The sequence below is a fragment of the Emericellopsis cladophorae genome (assembly GCF_022114955.1).
Source record: "Emericellopsis cladophorae strain MUM 19.33 chromosome Unknown NODE_12_length_473309_cov_116_543296, whole genome shotgun sequence".
NCBI lineage: Eukaryota > Fungi > Ascomycota > Sordariomycetes > Hypocreales > Bionectriaceae > Emericellopsis > Emericellopsis cladophorae.
The window spans coordinates 1-12596 of record NW_026250937.1 but is presented as its reverse complement, the minus strand read 5'-3'; the positions used below and the strand labels follow the sequence as shown (position 1 = coordinate 12596).

General features: G+C 53.9%; 2 protein-coding genes across 2 annotated transcripts; one reads left to right on the top strand and one right to left on the bottom strand.

Moving 5' to 3' along the window:
- Window positions 1–1025: 1025 nt before the first annotated feature.
- Window positions 1026–8287, bottom strand: J7T54_003536 (Myosin type-2 heavy chain-like protein; the record flags this gene model as incomplete). Its single annotated transcript, XM_051505031.1, has 3 exons — window positions 1026–1481; window positions 1535–7801; window positions 7850–8287. The coding sequence occupies 3 exons, from the start codon at window positions 8285–8287 to the stop codon at window positions 1026–1028; spliced, it is 7161 nt and encodes a 2386-aa protein (XP_051363382.1).
- A 1015-nt stretch (window positions 8288–9302) lies between these two features.
- J7T54_003535 (uncharacterized protein) lies at window positions 9303–12076 on the top strand (the record flags this gene model as incomplete). Its single annotated transcript, XM_051505030.1, has 6 exons — window positions 9303–9483; window positions 9533–9687; window positions 9793–10976; window positions 11241–11442; window positions 11494–11767; window positions 11865–12076. The coding sequence occupies 6 exons, from the start codon at window positions 9303–9305 to the stop codon at window positions 12074–12076; spliced, it is 2208 nt and encodes a 735-aa protein (XP_051363381.1).
- Window positions 12077–12596: the final 520 nt, after the last annotated feature.

The window sequence follows — 12596 nt, the reverse complement described above, 5'->3', positions numbered from 1 at the left end:
CCCGGGACCTCGCGCAAGCTTTGAAACTCAGGGTTTGATAGTTCGGAAGAACTCCCTAAGCGCGAATCATACCACTAGACCACCAGACCGTGTTGTGAAGCCGATTGCAGGCTGTGATTGATGGAAGGGGAGCAAGATTTTGCGGTATATGTTGGCCGTATTCTGTGTGGATGAGTGAACTGGAGGGGCGGCTCGAAAGCTTGAGCGTTTTGGTTGGACGGCGGGAAGTGCTGCGTGGTCAGAGCGGGTCGCGGTGTGTCAGGGGCCAGGGGCTGCCCGCTCGCCCGGCAGGATAGTGGGGTTACTGTTAGTCACGCAACGAGACCGCAATGAATTCCATTGGGAATAGCAAACGCGAGAATCAACTAACTACCTGTGTCATGTTGGGCCGTTGCGGAAAGCGACTTGTAACTGGCACTCGCTACTGTTTGACTAAGGACTCAGAATCTCGTGGCGCAGATGCCCTGTGTTTAAGCTAGAGCGTCCGGCGCAATTCGTTCACACCTCATCGTGAGCTTACCCTAAAGCGATATGTACACGCTCGATTGTTCGCCTACGACGTTGAATTATAGCGAGTGAAATGGGTGCATCGAACCCAGTACACTATTTTGGGGTCCTTGGGAGGACAGCGTGATTTGTATCGTGGTCCGCATGTAGTAGCTTATCTTTCAGTGTGCATTTGTTGATGAATCTCCAAGCTTACTGAGACTTCAAGTTGACTGCGACAAGGAGCGCCAAGCTACATGAGTTATTGGACCCCAATGTGGACTCCACTTCATACAATACGCCTCAAAATCGCGTTGTGATACATAAGGACACACCCAGACCTGTATAGGGAGCCGACGCCTACTTCATCGTCTACTTCGTCCTACTCTCAGGTGCTCCGCCCTGAAGGTACAGTCGCGTCACATACATGTACTGCTCGTTTGAGAAACCAAGAAGATGCCATTCATTACGTCATTCCTGCCTTTCTGACGCCGTGTATCGCTCAGCCACAACAGATAACGCCTTGTCCCGCTTTACGTCTACAAGAACCCCTTCGTCATGCTTGGCGCCCTACTAATGCTACTCTTCCGCGCTGGAACATCCATGGGGTCACCTCCTAAGCTCGTCCGCAAGGGTCCCAGCCGATTGCGCATGCTGCCCGTTACGCCGCTGGCGCTCTTGTCGACTCTCAGACCCTTCCATCCCTCGAGTTCACGCTCGAGACGCAGTGACTTCTCCCTCTCCTCCCGCAGCTCGCGCTCTGCTCGGCGTGCGGTCAGCTGGTTGGACGACTCTGACGATTGGAGGTCGTCGATCGTCTGGAGCAGTTTGTCTGCCTTGTCGCGCATCCGTGCTACGTCTTCCAATAGCTGCGTGTTTTGCTTGTCCTTGCGGTCAATCTGCCCTTGGAGGTCCTTGACAATGCGATCTACATTGCGAGTCGAGCGCTGCGATTTTGTGCGCTCGTGCTCCTGGGATTCCAGCTGTGTCTCAAGCTGAGAGGCATGGTTAGCAATCGTAGATGAAATGTAAGTAAGAAAAAACTTACCTCCTGGATTCGCTTGTACAGGAACTTGATGTCCTGGCTGGCGCTGGAATAGCCCTTGGTCTCCAAGTCGACCAGTTTCAGCTGTGCCTCGTTGAGGTTCTTCTCTAGCATGGCCTTCTGCTTGGCCAGGGCAGCCGTACCCTCACGTTCAGCTGTAATGTCCTTCTGCATCTCAGCAGCCAGAGACTCCGCCCGGCGCATCTTCTCCACAGCAGCGGTCGCAATGTCCTCCTGCTGCGCGAGACTCGACTTGAGATCGAGGATCTCCTTGTCGGTAGAAGCAGCGTCTCGCAGTGAGGGGCTCTCCCCCTTGGTCAGCTCGTCTAGCCCAGCCTTCGCCTCGGCAAGGCGAGCCTCCACGCTGCGCTTCTCACGAGCCAGAGAATCACGCTCAGCGCTGACCTCGTCGACGGACGACCGGAGAGTCCGGACCTGGGACAGAAGTGAGACAACTTTGCCTTGGGCTTCGTTGTGTGCGTTCACCGCCTCCTCACGCGACGAGACGACATCGGCAAGGGTGGATTCGAGGCGTGACTTTTCCTTGGACCAGGTCGAACTGTTGAGCACCTCGTCGTCCCACTTGGACCGTAGCTCATCGAGCTCCTCACGCAGGCGAGCGATTTCAGACTGCTTGTACAGCTTCTCTTCGCGCGCCAAGTCCAACTCTTTGGTGAGAGTGGCAAACTCCGCTTGGTACTTCCTACGGGTTTGCTCCATGCTAGACTCCTTGTCCTCGATATCCATGGCACGCTGGTTGCGGTAATCCTCCAGCTCGTGTTGCAGCCTCTTCTTGGCCTGTGTGACGCCTTCCAGATCGGTCGACATGTCTTCGAGGCGCTCCTCGAGGCGTTGGTTGTGGCGCTGCAAGTCCTCCATCATATTGTCCATCTTCTGTCGCTCAGCCATGACTTCGGCATACGTGTCTTCGGCTTCGCGCGCTTGTGACTTGGCAAACTGCTCGGCGCGACTAGCTTTGAGGACGGCTATTTCGGCCTGCTCTAGTTTACCAAAGTACTCATCAGCTCGTCGCTTGTACAAGTCGAGATTCGCTGTAACGTCGGCCAGCTTGGAGGACTCGGCGTCCAGGCGGATCTGCAGATCCGAGTACTCGCTGAGGAGCTGGTTTCTGCTTTGTGCTTCTTGTTCCCTTGCCGTGGTCATCTCTTGCAGATCGGCAGTCACATCCCGAAGCTCAACCTGGGCTTTAGCCTTGTCATGGCGTAGCCTCTCAAAGCCAGTCTTGATGTCCGTCAACTCGGCGACAACATCCTTATGGCTGTGCATGAGCGCACGACGGGATTCTTCCTGGCTGTTGAAGACATCAAGGAGCTCTTCGTGAGAGCGGGTCTGCAAGTCGCGCACAGAGATTTCGCCACTGCGAATGCTCTTTTCGAGAGCTGACACCTTCTTAGCCGAGTCGTCTAGCATATCATGCAAATGGCTGTTGACTTTCTCAAGCTTCTGCATGCGACGTAGCGAAGGGCTCTGGTCGTTGTCAGGCAGTGGAGTGCCGCGCTCGAGCTGACTCTGCAAGTGACGGTTCTGCATGTTTGCTAGTTGCAGCTGATTCTGTAGCTCCTCAACCTCTGCTTTGAGATCCTGTTTGTTGTTGAAGCTCAGAACGTCCGCTGTTCGATCAGACCTAGCAGAGCCCTCTGGGTATTCAGGGAGTTTACGCGCAGGCGTGGATGCGTTCGAGTACTTGCGCTCGTGAGCCAGCTTGGACCGCCTCTGGGTCGGCGAGCCGTTGCTAAAGGGGGCCTCATTGTAGTGTATCTCCTCCAACTTGGGTCGGCTCGGTGACTCTTTTCGGTTTGCCCGCAATTCGGCCAGCTGTTGCTCGGCATGTGTGCGTGCAGCTGTCTGCACCCTCAAGGTCTGGTGCAATTCCTCCACTTTGCGAACGAGACCGAAATTCTTAACCAAACCCTTGTCGTTGTCCTGCTGGGGAGGAATGTGCACCTCGGGATCAACGGTCTTCAAGACGTTGAGCATCTGGGCGCGTAGTTCCTCCAGCTCCCGATCCCGAGCTTCGAGAGAGGATTGTAGGGTGCGTGCAGTAGACTGCGCCTGTGTCCTCAGTTGTCGCTCTGATTCAATGGTCCTGTTCGCCTCGGTCAACTGCGCATTGGAACTGGAAGATGCCTTTTCCGCGTTCCTACTCGACTGGGCTTCGCGGGCCAGTTCGTGGTTCAGGTCTTCAACACTGAGCTGAAGTTTCTCCGCCTTCTTCTCAAGAGAGGCGACGTTAACCTGCGAATCGCCAAGCTGCTTATTCAGTTTGGCGTTTTGTTCTTCAAGCCTTGCCTTCTCGCGTTGCAGCGAGATGACCTGGCCACGGGAGGCTTCGCTCGCGCGGGAACTCGACCGCGCAATTTCTAGTCCCTTTTGCTGCAATTTGTTCAGCAGAGCGCGATTGTCATTTTCTGACGCAGCCAATCGGCTCTTGACAGTGTTGAGCTCTCGCTCCATTCTTTCCTTGGCCTGATCATTCTTGAGCCCGAATTCGCCAGATGACAATATGAGCTTGTTGAGGTCCTCCACTTGGTGGTTGAGCTTCGCGCACTCCTCCTCAAACCACTGCAGACGTTGATTGGCAGCATCAAGGTCTCGGCGAAGGCTGTCCTCACGTTCGCGAGCGGCTCGGCTGGCCTGCCTTTCACCAGCCTCTTCGGCTCTGAGCCGCGCTTCCTCTGCCTCTGTCTTCGCTGCTCGCAAATTGCGGATCTCCTGACGTGCCTCGTCGCGTTCCTTCTCGGCTGTAGTGCGGGCTTCCATTGTTCGCCGAAGAGTATCTTGCTGGGCGTAGAGCTCTTTCTCTATTGTGATCTTCGATTGGTTCAGGTGTTCATACTCTTCCTGCAGGCTCTGGTATTTGTGCTCGCCCAAAAGCTGGACATCGTCGCGGGACTGCCGCTCCCTACTCAGCTCCGTTTGAGCCGTGTACAGGTCTTCTTTGAGATCTTTGATCTGGGCCTCCAGCACTTGGCGATTCTGGTCAGCTTGGGCGTCTTCAGACAACCGTGCCTGGAGAAGGTTGTTGGCATCTTCAGCTTCTCGTTGCAGCTGAGCTTGCTTAGACTTCATGACCTCTAGGTCGGCCTGGGACTGGTGCAGCTTGTCAAAAGCTTTCTCCCGCTCAGCACTCAATGCCTTTTTCTGATTTTCCAGGCTTTGACGCTCTGAGAGGTAGCGCTTATTTTCGTCGCGAAGCACGGAGAGCTCACTTTCCTTCTGCCGTACAAGGTCCTCGTAGTCGGTCGAGGTTTTAGAAAGTTGCGCAAGTTGGTCGTGAACTTCCTTGTTCTCGAGCCGCAGACGCGATTCACGGCTTTTTATCGACTCCAGTTCCTTTTGTGTGGTGTGGAGTTTCACCTCAGCATCCTGGTCGATCTTCAAGAGCTTACTCTCAAGGTCACGAGCTTTGCGATCCTTCAAGTTTAGCTGACTCTCTAGCATCTTGATTTCTCCCTCCAGCTTCTCTTCTTGCGCACTGCGCTCAGATTGCTTCTGGGAGATCTCAGCAATGGATGCATCCAATTCTGAGACTTTCTTGAGGAGCTCGCCTTTCTCTTCTTCGAGCTTGGCAATCAAGGCAGCAGCTTGGTCAAGTTGGCCTCGGTATTGCTCAACATCCCTTTCCGCACGGTTCTTGGCTTCCATCAAGCCATCCATTTGATCTTCGAGGCGTTCCTGATCGTCAATGGCTCCGGCTAGTTTCTCCTCGAGCTCGACCTCGCGCTCTTGCAGTCGGCGGAAGATTTCCTCCTTGTCCAAGGCCAAGGCACGCTCGCTCTCCAAGGTCTGCTGCACACGCATCATTTCAGCATGGCAATTGCGCCTCTCTTCCTCTAGTTTCTGCCGGTTTTCTGTCTCAAGTCGCATCTTATCGTTCAGTTCCTTGATCATGGCATCGCGCCTCTTGACTTCGCTCGCGCTACGTGTAGCACCCAGTAGCGGTTTCATGTTCTGGATGAGCTGCCACCATGGGTTCTCCACCAGATTGAGGTAAACGTGAAAGTTCCGCTGGATGATTCTCGTAGCTTCAGTGCGGAAAAGGCGTTTCGAAGCCGCTCGGCGAGCATTGAATCCGCGAGCGACCGACTGGAAGCGCGACATTATTTCCGTGATCAAAGCATCTCTCTTCTCCTCAAGCTCAGCCAACACCCCAGCACGGAAAAAGACCTTGCTCAAGCCCACACGGAACATGGCCTTGTCCAGTCCGAGCTTCTCCAGGATGATGGACGCGGCTTGTTGTCCTTCCAGATAACCTCTTGGCATGTTCGAGCAAAGAACCTCGTATCGCGAGCGAAACTCTGCAAATGGCAGGCGGTTGGGAAAGCCGGTTCGAGCGATTCGGATGCCTTCCAGAACACCGTTGCATCGTAATTGGTCGAGTACCAGGACATTGTTAAACTGCTTCGGTCGCTTTTTGTGATTCGGCAAGATACAACGCACAAAGTGTGGATGAGTTGAGTGCAGCTGTGTCATCAAGCTATGCAGCTGCTCCTTGTGACGTTGTGCCACTGTTCGGAACAGGCCCTTCTTGACACGACTTCGCGTGCCGCTCGTGTCATCATCTGCCTCGGCACAATCTGCGAAAAGTGCAGCAACGTGCTTGTCAGAAGACGCGGCCAACAGGCGCGTAATGTTGTCGTTGAGCGGATCCTTGTTCTTCTCCAGCCAGCTGTCGGTGGAGTACTCGACATCAGCAGCATAATGGGTCAAGATGAAACCCTGGCCTAGTCTTGAAGGGCGGTATTTACTTGACTTCTTCTCCCACAAAGAGTTCAACTTTTCGGTAAATGTCTTGTCTGTTGCCTTGGGCATAACAGAGTCTTCGTCAAGACAGGAGAAGATGCCAATGGGATTTGGTAGCTCGATGAGATCGATGGTGGGCTGTAGATCACGGCCGAAGTCGATGAACTGCCACTCAATCTGCTCTCTAGCGTACTCCTCTTGTTCAAGCACAAACATATGGTGATTGAAGAATTGCTGGAGCTTCTCGTTGGTGTAGTTGATGCAGAGTTGCTCAAAGCTATTTTGCTCGAAGATCTCAAAGCCAGCGATATCGAGTACACCAATGAAGTGGGAATCTTCCATTCCCATGCCGCTCTGATCGAACTGCTTGTTAATGCGACCAACAAGATCACCAAAGCTGCGCTCGTATATACCCTTTGACAAGGCATCGAGACCCAGTCGGACCTGCTCTGGTGTCTGGACCTTTTCGACCCATTCCCGCCCGGCTTTGACCCGAGGATGCAGAAGGCCACTCAAAAAGGGTTCAAGAGGCAACCCCAAGAGTTTACACACCTTGGCAGCTTGATCTCGTGCGCCGGATTCCAAGCGCGCTTGGTCAGCTGCTCGACTTTCCTTGACTACGCCGATGTTGCCAAGGTGCAGGACAGCCGCAATAGCGCGCAGAATCGAGTTTTGGTCGTGGTCGGAAAATCCCATGATACCGAAGGCTTCCATCAGTGAGACCCATTCATCGCCATCTGAGACCCCCACGATAGAATCATGGCCGCCTCTTGTGTAGGAAAAGTCCTCGACGGTCAGACCATCTAGCAAGAATTCTTTCTTCATCTGTGGGCTGGCGCCCTTCAGAAGCTGGTAGAAGATGTGGTAGTTGCGCTCTTGGGCATTGATGCGCACAACCCTCGACTTTTCTAGTAGATACCAATCGATAAAGGCGCCCGTGATGGCACCGTTGCGGTTGAACTCGATACGAATGAACTTTCCAAAACGTGATGAGTTGTTGTTCCTCACGGTCTGTGCGTTGCCGAATGCCTCAAGAATGGGATTCGCCCGTAGGATTTGCTGGGAGAGGTTGGACTGTTGCGATCGGCTGCGGGATAGCGATTCAGGGTGCGCGACGGCTGCGAGGTACTGGATGACCTTTTTCGTGTTTTCCGTCTTGCCTGCACCAGATTCTCCGGTGACAAGGATGCTCTGGTTGCGCCCTTCTTCCACTAGGTTGCGAAATGCTTCGTCGGCCATGGCGTAAATGTGAGGCTTCGTGTCTTCCCTGCTTCGCCCCTTGTACATATTGATATAATCGTTTGTATATATCGGAAGCGGGCAGTAAGGGTTAACGGTCACCAAGAAAAGCCCAGAATATGTGTATATCAGGTCGGCCTGATACCTCGAGTACAGGTTGTGCACTACCGACGCCTCGTTCAGATGGGTCAATTCGGCCATATCGTTGGCCTTGTCGAACTTGGCGGGATTGACCTTGTCCACGGCCTCGGCCTCGACGTCGCGTTGCTAAGCCAGTCAGTCAGATCTGCTTTCTCCCCGACAAGCGACACATACAGTTCCGTTGTCACATTGCACACGAATGTGGCCAACGCTCAAATCTTCCACTACCCAACCTTTGACGAAAGCCTTTTCTGGATCTTTAAGCCAGACATAACGTTTGCCCGAAAAGTCGTTCTCGCCCTCGATGCTTTCGACCGCATCATGTCCGCGTTTCACTTCCTCCGCCTTGATGAAGGACGGAGCGAATGTCCCAGAGGAGAGAGACCCATTCTTGGACGCGTGCCGCACATGTCCAATCGAGCTCCCAGCTGCCGTCTTTGCCGGAGGTGCTATTGACTGGGTTGGCGGTGAGGTACTCGATTGACTTCGTGCGTGTGATGGAGATGCAGGCGGCGCGTTCGATGAGAAGAGGCTTGATTTGGGCCTCCCAGGCGGCCCTGCGGTAGGCGATGAGGGCGAGGCCCGAGCGAATGGATTGTTACGTCTCGACATTGAGCCGGGTCCATTGTTGAAGGACATAATGATCTGGGATCATCGATGGAGGCTTCGACATGTATGTAAACAAAAATAATGTGTTTGTAAGATCTGGTTCCTGACCAGGCTCGCCAACGAGCCAGAATATAACGTGGAAAGAAACAAAAACACCGTGAGCTTGCTTGGAGGTCAGTTTGTAGAAGATGACATCAAGCGACGGGACAATTACCATTACCGGGGCCCTGTCGGTGATACAGTGGTGGAAGTCTGGCGGTGTTCCACTACAACAAGTACGTGACGGTCACGGTTGCCAGGGGCTGACGCGGGAGCAAGTAAACAATGCAATCACACGTGACGTATGTGGAAAAGGGCCAAAGGACCCACTCTAGCGCAGGCTCCCAGCAGCCGCTAGTCCTACTTGGCTATCGCGTCCATCCACCGCCCGAATGTGATTGAAATCCATTAATTAACCCTTTTGTCTGTCGCGTTTGTCTTCGACCAGCATTTGTCGCAGACCCGCAACGACGAATACACGCTGCGAGACCGAGCCGAATCCTCTCGACTCGACATCTTCTGCCCTTTAGTTTGCTCCCAACAGCTTGCGCTCCATTGCCTTGATGTGTCGAATCGGACGGCCTATATCAACCCATGACCTTGACTCGACTACGACTTAGCCTTTCCTCGCCAACAGCGTGAAGTGATTGATGCTTGATCGAGGATACGTGCCGGACCACACCTCGAGCTCGGCATCAAACTGGGGATCATGAGTTATCCCAGTCACCCGTATAGCTTTCCGGGAGGCTGCTTGCCACCGCAGCAGAATGCAGGTCTTCCGTTCCCAGTCTACAATGCTGTTTCTCCCCTTCCACCTGCCAACCCCGGTTCTTCTTCATCGTATCCGAGTCAAAACGCTTTCGATACGAATCGCAACATGATTCCTGGGTTAGGGAGGGGATTCCATCCGACCCGCCCTGCAGATCCTACAACAACGGATGCCGCCAAGGCTCCCAATGCAACGACAGACGACGACGATATGGACGAAGGGGAAGTAAGTGAGAGTGACGACATTTATGGATCAGAAGACCAGGCAGGTGAAGTGAACGGAAACGCGCAGACAGCAGATGGGATGGCCACTGCTGCGGACCGTGGTTCGTACTCTCCTCACCTCTCGCCGCGCGAGCTTGAGCAGACTGAACCTCCAATCGACGAGCCAGGTAACTACAACTTTTTACCGCATCCTTGCATCGCTGACACTACGCTCAGTATCGTCCCTCCCGGATAACAAAGCCCCGACAATCCCTGAGCTCCGATCCCGCGTTCGTGCCGCGATCCTCCAGCTTCAAGCCCTGAATGTAGAACCCCATCATTATCTCGACGAAGGCATCGAACCCAAGATGTTGGAAGATCTCTTTCGTGAGGTGGGTCTACCTTTCATGCCGAAGCCTGTCAGCGGCCTCCCGCTCAATTCTCCGCCCGAGGCTGTCGAAAAAACCACGCCCCCAACCGAAACCGTTCCAACGCAGCTACCAGCATCGAAACCCAGCGTTCCCACGGAAAGCGCAGCCGAGTCACGAAAAGACAGGATTGCCCGACTTCTTGCAGCTAAGGGCTCTACCAAATCAGCAAATGTTTCATCAGACGAGACCTCGAAGACGGCGCCCGCCGCACCGTCACCATCGACCGTGTCCGAAACCACGCCCGCTGTAACCACGACACCGTCTCCAGCTGCTCAAGCGCAGGCCGCGAAGTCAGAGCTGTTACGACAGAAGATGGAGGCCTTGAAAAGGCGACGCGAAACGCAGGCCCGTGCGCCAGGTGCAGCAGCAACTGACGAAAATGGGACAACAGCCGTGGCCCCGTCACCCAAGCTTCCGGCGCATGCAGCGGCGACTATATCGGAAAGTCTTCCATCAAGGAATAATCGCGCTGTTTCGACACTGATGCAGCGTCCCCAAGCCGTTGTGCCTTCCGCAAAACGTCCCGTGGCTTCGGATTTCGATAATGAACCTGACGCACCAGCCAAGCGGCTCTTTGGCCAACACCGACCAGCCCAACCATTGCTGATTAATGTGAGCGATGATGACGATGAGGAGGCTATGGATCTGGACTCGCCAGAAATGCGACCAGCCTCTATTGACCGTCCTAGTTCGCCATTCAAGATTCCAGCGCTAAGAAGCTTGCACCAGCCCCCTGGTTCGCATACGGGAAGCCCGGCAGGCACACCACCCGCTACGACGCCTGGTGTGCAAAGCTATCAAGATAAAATGAAGGAGATTGAGGCCATGAAGCGCAGTATTGCTGAACGCGAAGCGCTGCGCAAGGTCAAACAGTCGAGACCTGCGTCTCCTGCTGGTGCTACGATTGGTAGTCCTCAGCGAGCCTCAAGCCTGCCGCACAGCGAGAATGGATCATCGCCCACGACACCGCCAGTGCAACTACAGCAGCGTTCCCAACCATTGCCGAAAGCTTCCAGTTTCAACGAAAATAATCGTTTGCGACAGAGTCGCAGTCAATCAAGGATGGCAAGTGATCGCATCCTTGAGAAAGAAATGAGACTTAAAGCCCTGGAATCGCAGATGAAACGCCTACAAAAGGAGCTTGAACAGGAGAGGGAAGAGGAAGAGCGTTTGCGCAGCGAGCAACCCGATGCATTAGATGCAGAGGGCCAGCCCGACGCTGACCATCGGCCTCAGTCACCGCCTATGTTGTCAACAGAGGCTTCGCAGTCGGAGGAAGTTCCGAGGACTATAACTGAGGCAAAATCAGGGCTTGATCCTGACTCGCAGCAACATTCAGAACCAGCACATGTGCTCGGGGTTTCATCGACCCAACACCATGAATTACGTAACCGACCTCACGCACCGGCGCTTGAAAAGTCTGATTCAAGCCCTAACGCTCAGACTTTCGCTACAGTCAAGGGGTCGACAGGTGAGGCAACCGGGTCGGCACAAGCTGAGAGAGATGCCTCCAGGCCGGACGGTTCCGACCTTCTTCCAGAACAAGAGGGCCAGCCCATGGTGGCATCATCATCAGTCGAATCTTCTTCTGACGAAGATGAGGAGTCCTCGGACGAAAGTGATGAGGAAGAAGTACAAGGAGTTTCGGTCAAATCACCTGTGACAAACCCTATATCATCGGGGGCGCCATTGTCGGTGCCAACATCTCCGAGCGAAGTAGATAAGGTTCCAATTGGTCAGTATCAACCTCTCCTAACATGTGAACAGGTAATCATTTCCGAGAAATCCGCCGATGCTAAAGCGCAGCAACCACCTGCGCAACAAAGGAGCTACATGCCTTACGAGTCGCCATTGAAACAGTTCCGTGCGTATCGTCTACATCCCAGCTTCGCCAAGTCAGTAGCCGGCGGGCTTCGATCTCTAACCTATAGCAACAACATCGATGTCAACAAGGAGCTCTGTCCAGATGACTTGGCAGGGCAAGCATGCCCGCGTGGCGATGCGTGCCAGTTTCAGCACCTGGACTCGATGCAGACTCCCGGTACGTCTTCCGAGCCATGAGGGGATCCGTCGAATCTATTTGTCAGCTAGCAACGGGGTCAGCTGCGGTGTCGCAGAGGATACTGACTGGTCTGCAGACGACCAGATCCTGGTGCAGCTCGGTGATGCAAGACACTTTGAGGGACAAGAGCGGCGAGACTACATCAAAGGGCTATGCGCAGTCCTCGGCGACCTGAAGACTCGTCAGATCAAGGACTTTGACGCCACGGCGCAAAGCATCATCGACTTCCGGGCCAAATTTCGTAAAGATCCGTACAGGATCCTTCCGTTAGGGGACGTTAGTATTTGAGACCGTAGAGGTGAGGTGAGATCAGATCTCACAGAGCTGAAAAGGGCTTCTTCCCATTGCACATTGGGAGAAGCCTGCCTCTGCTCATTGGCGCAATCGCAACTTCTGCGGCTGCATGGTGTAAACGCAAGCACTAGAATTGAGCGAGAAACAAAAGGTGGACGAGAAAGAAGCGATGTTGACATAGTACATCGAATATCCGTGTGCTGGGCCGTCGGCCAGGCTCTGGCTTGTACAACACCATCTAAACGGGCGATGTCACATTGCATTTCCACTGTTCAAGCATAGGTAGCGTTTGGCACAATATGACTTTCTTCTCCTATTTCGATCCTCGTAGCAGATGCGCAATCAAGACTCGACGTGTTTGCCTTAAAATTCCGTGTGCACAGCCGCAAGGCGCCAACTATCATTGCCGGAGTTTTCTATACTTTCCGACCAAAAAGTATAACGTGATTGATAAGCGAATGTCCCAGACAAGCGAATGTCCCACAAATCGATCCTCCCACACTATCATCATTTG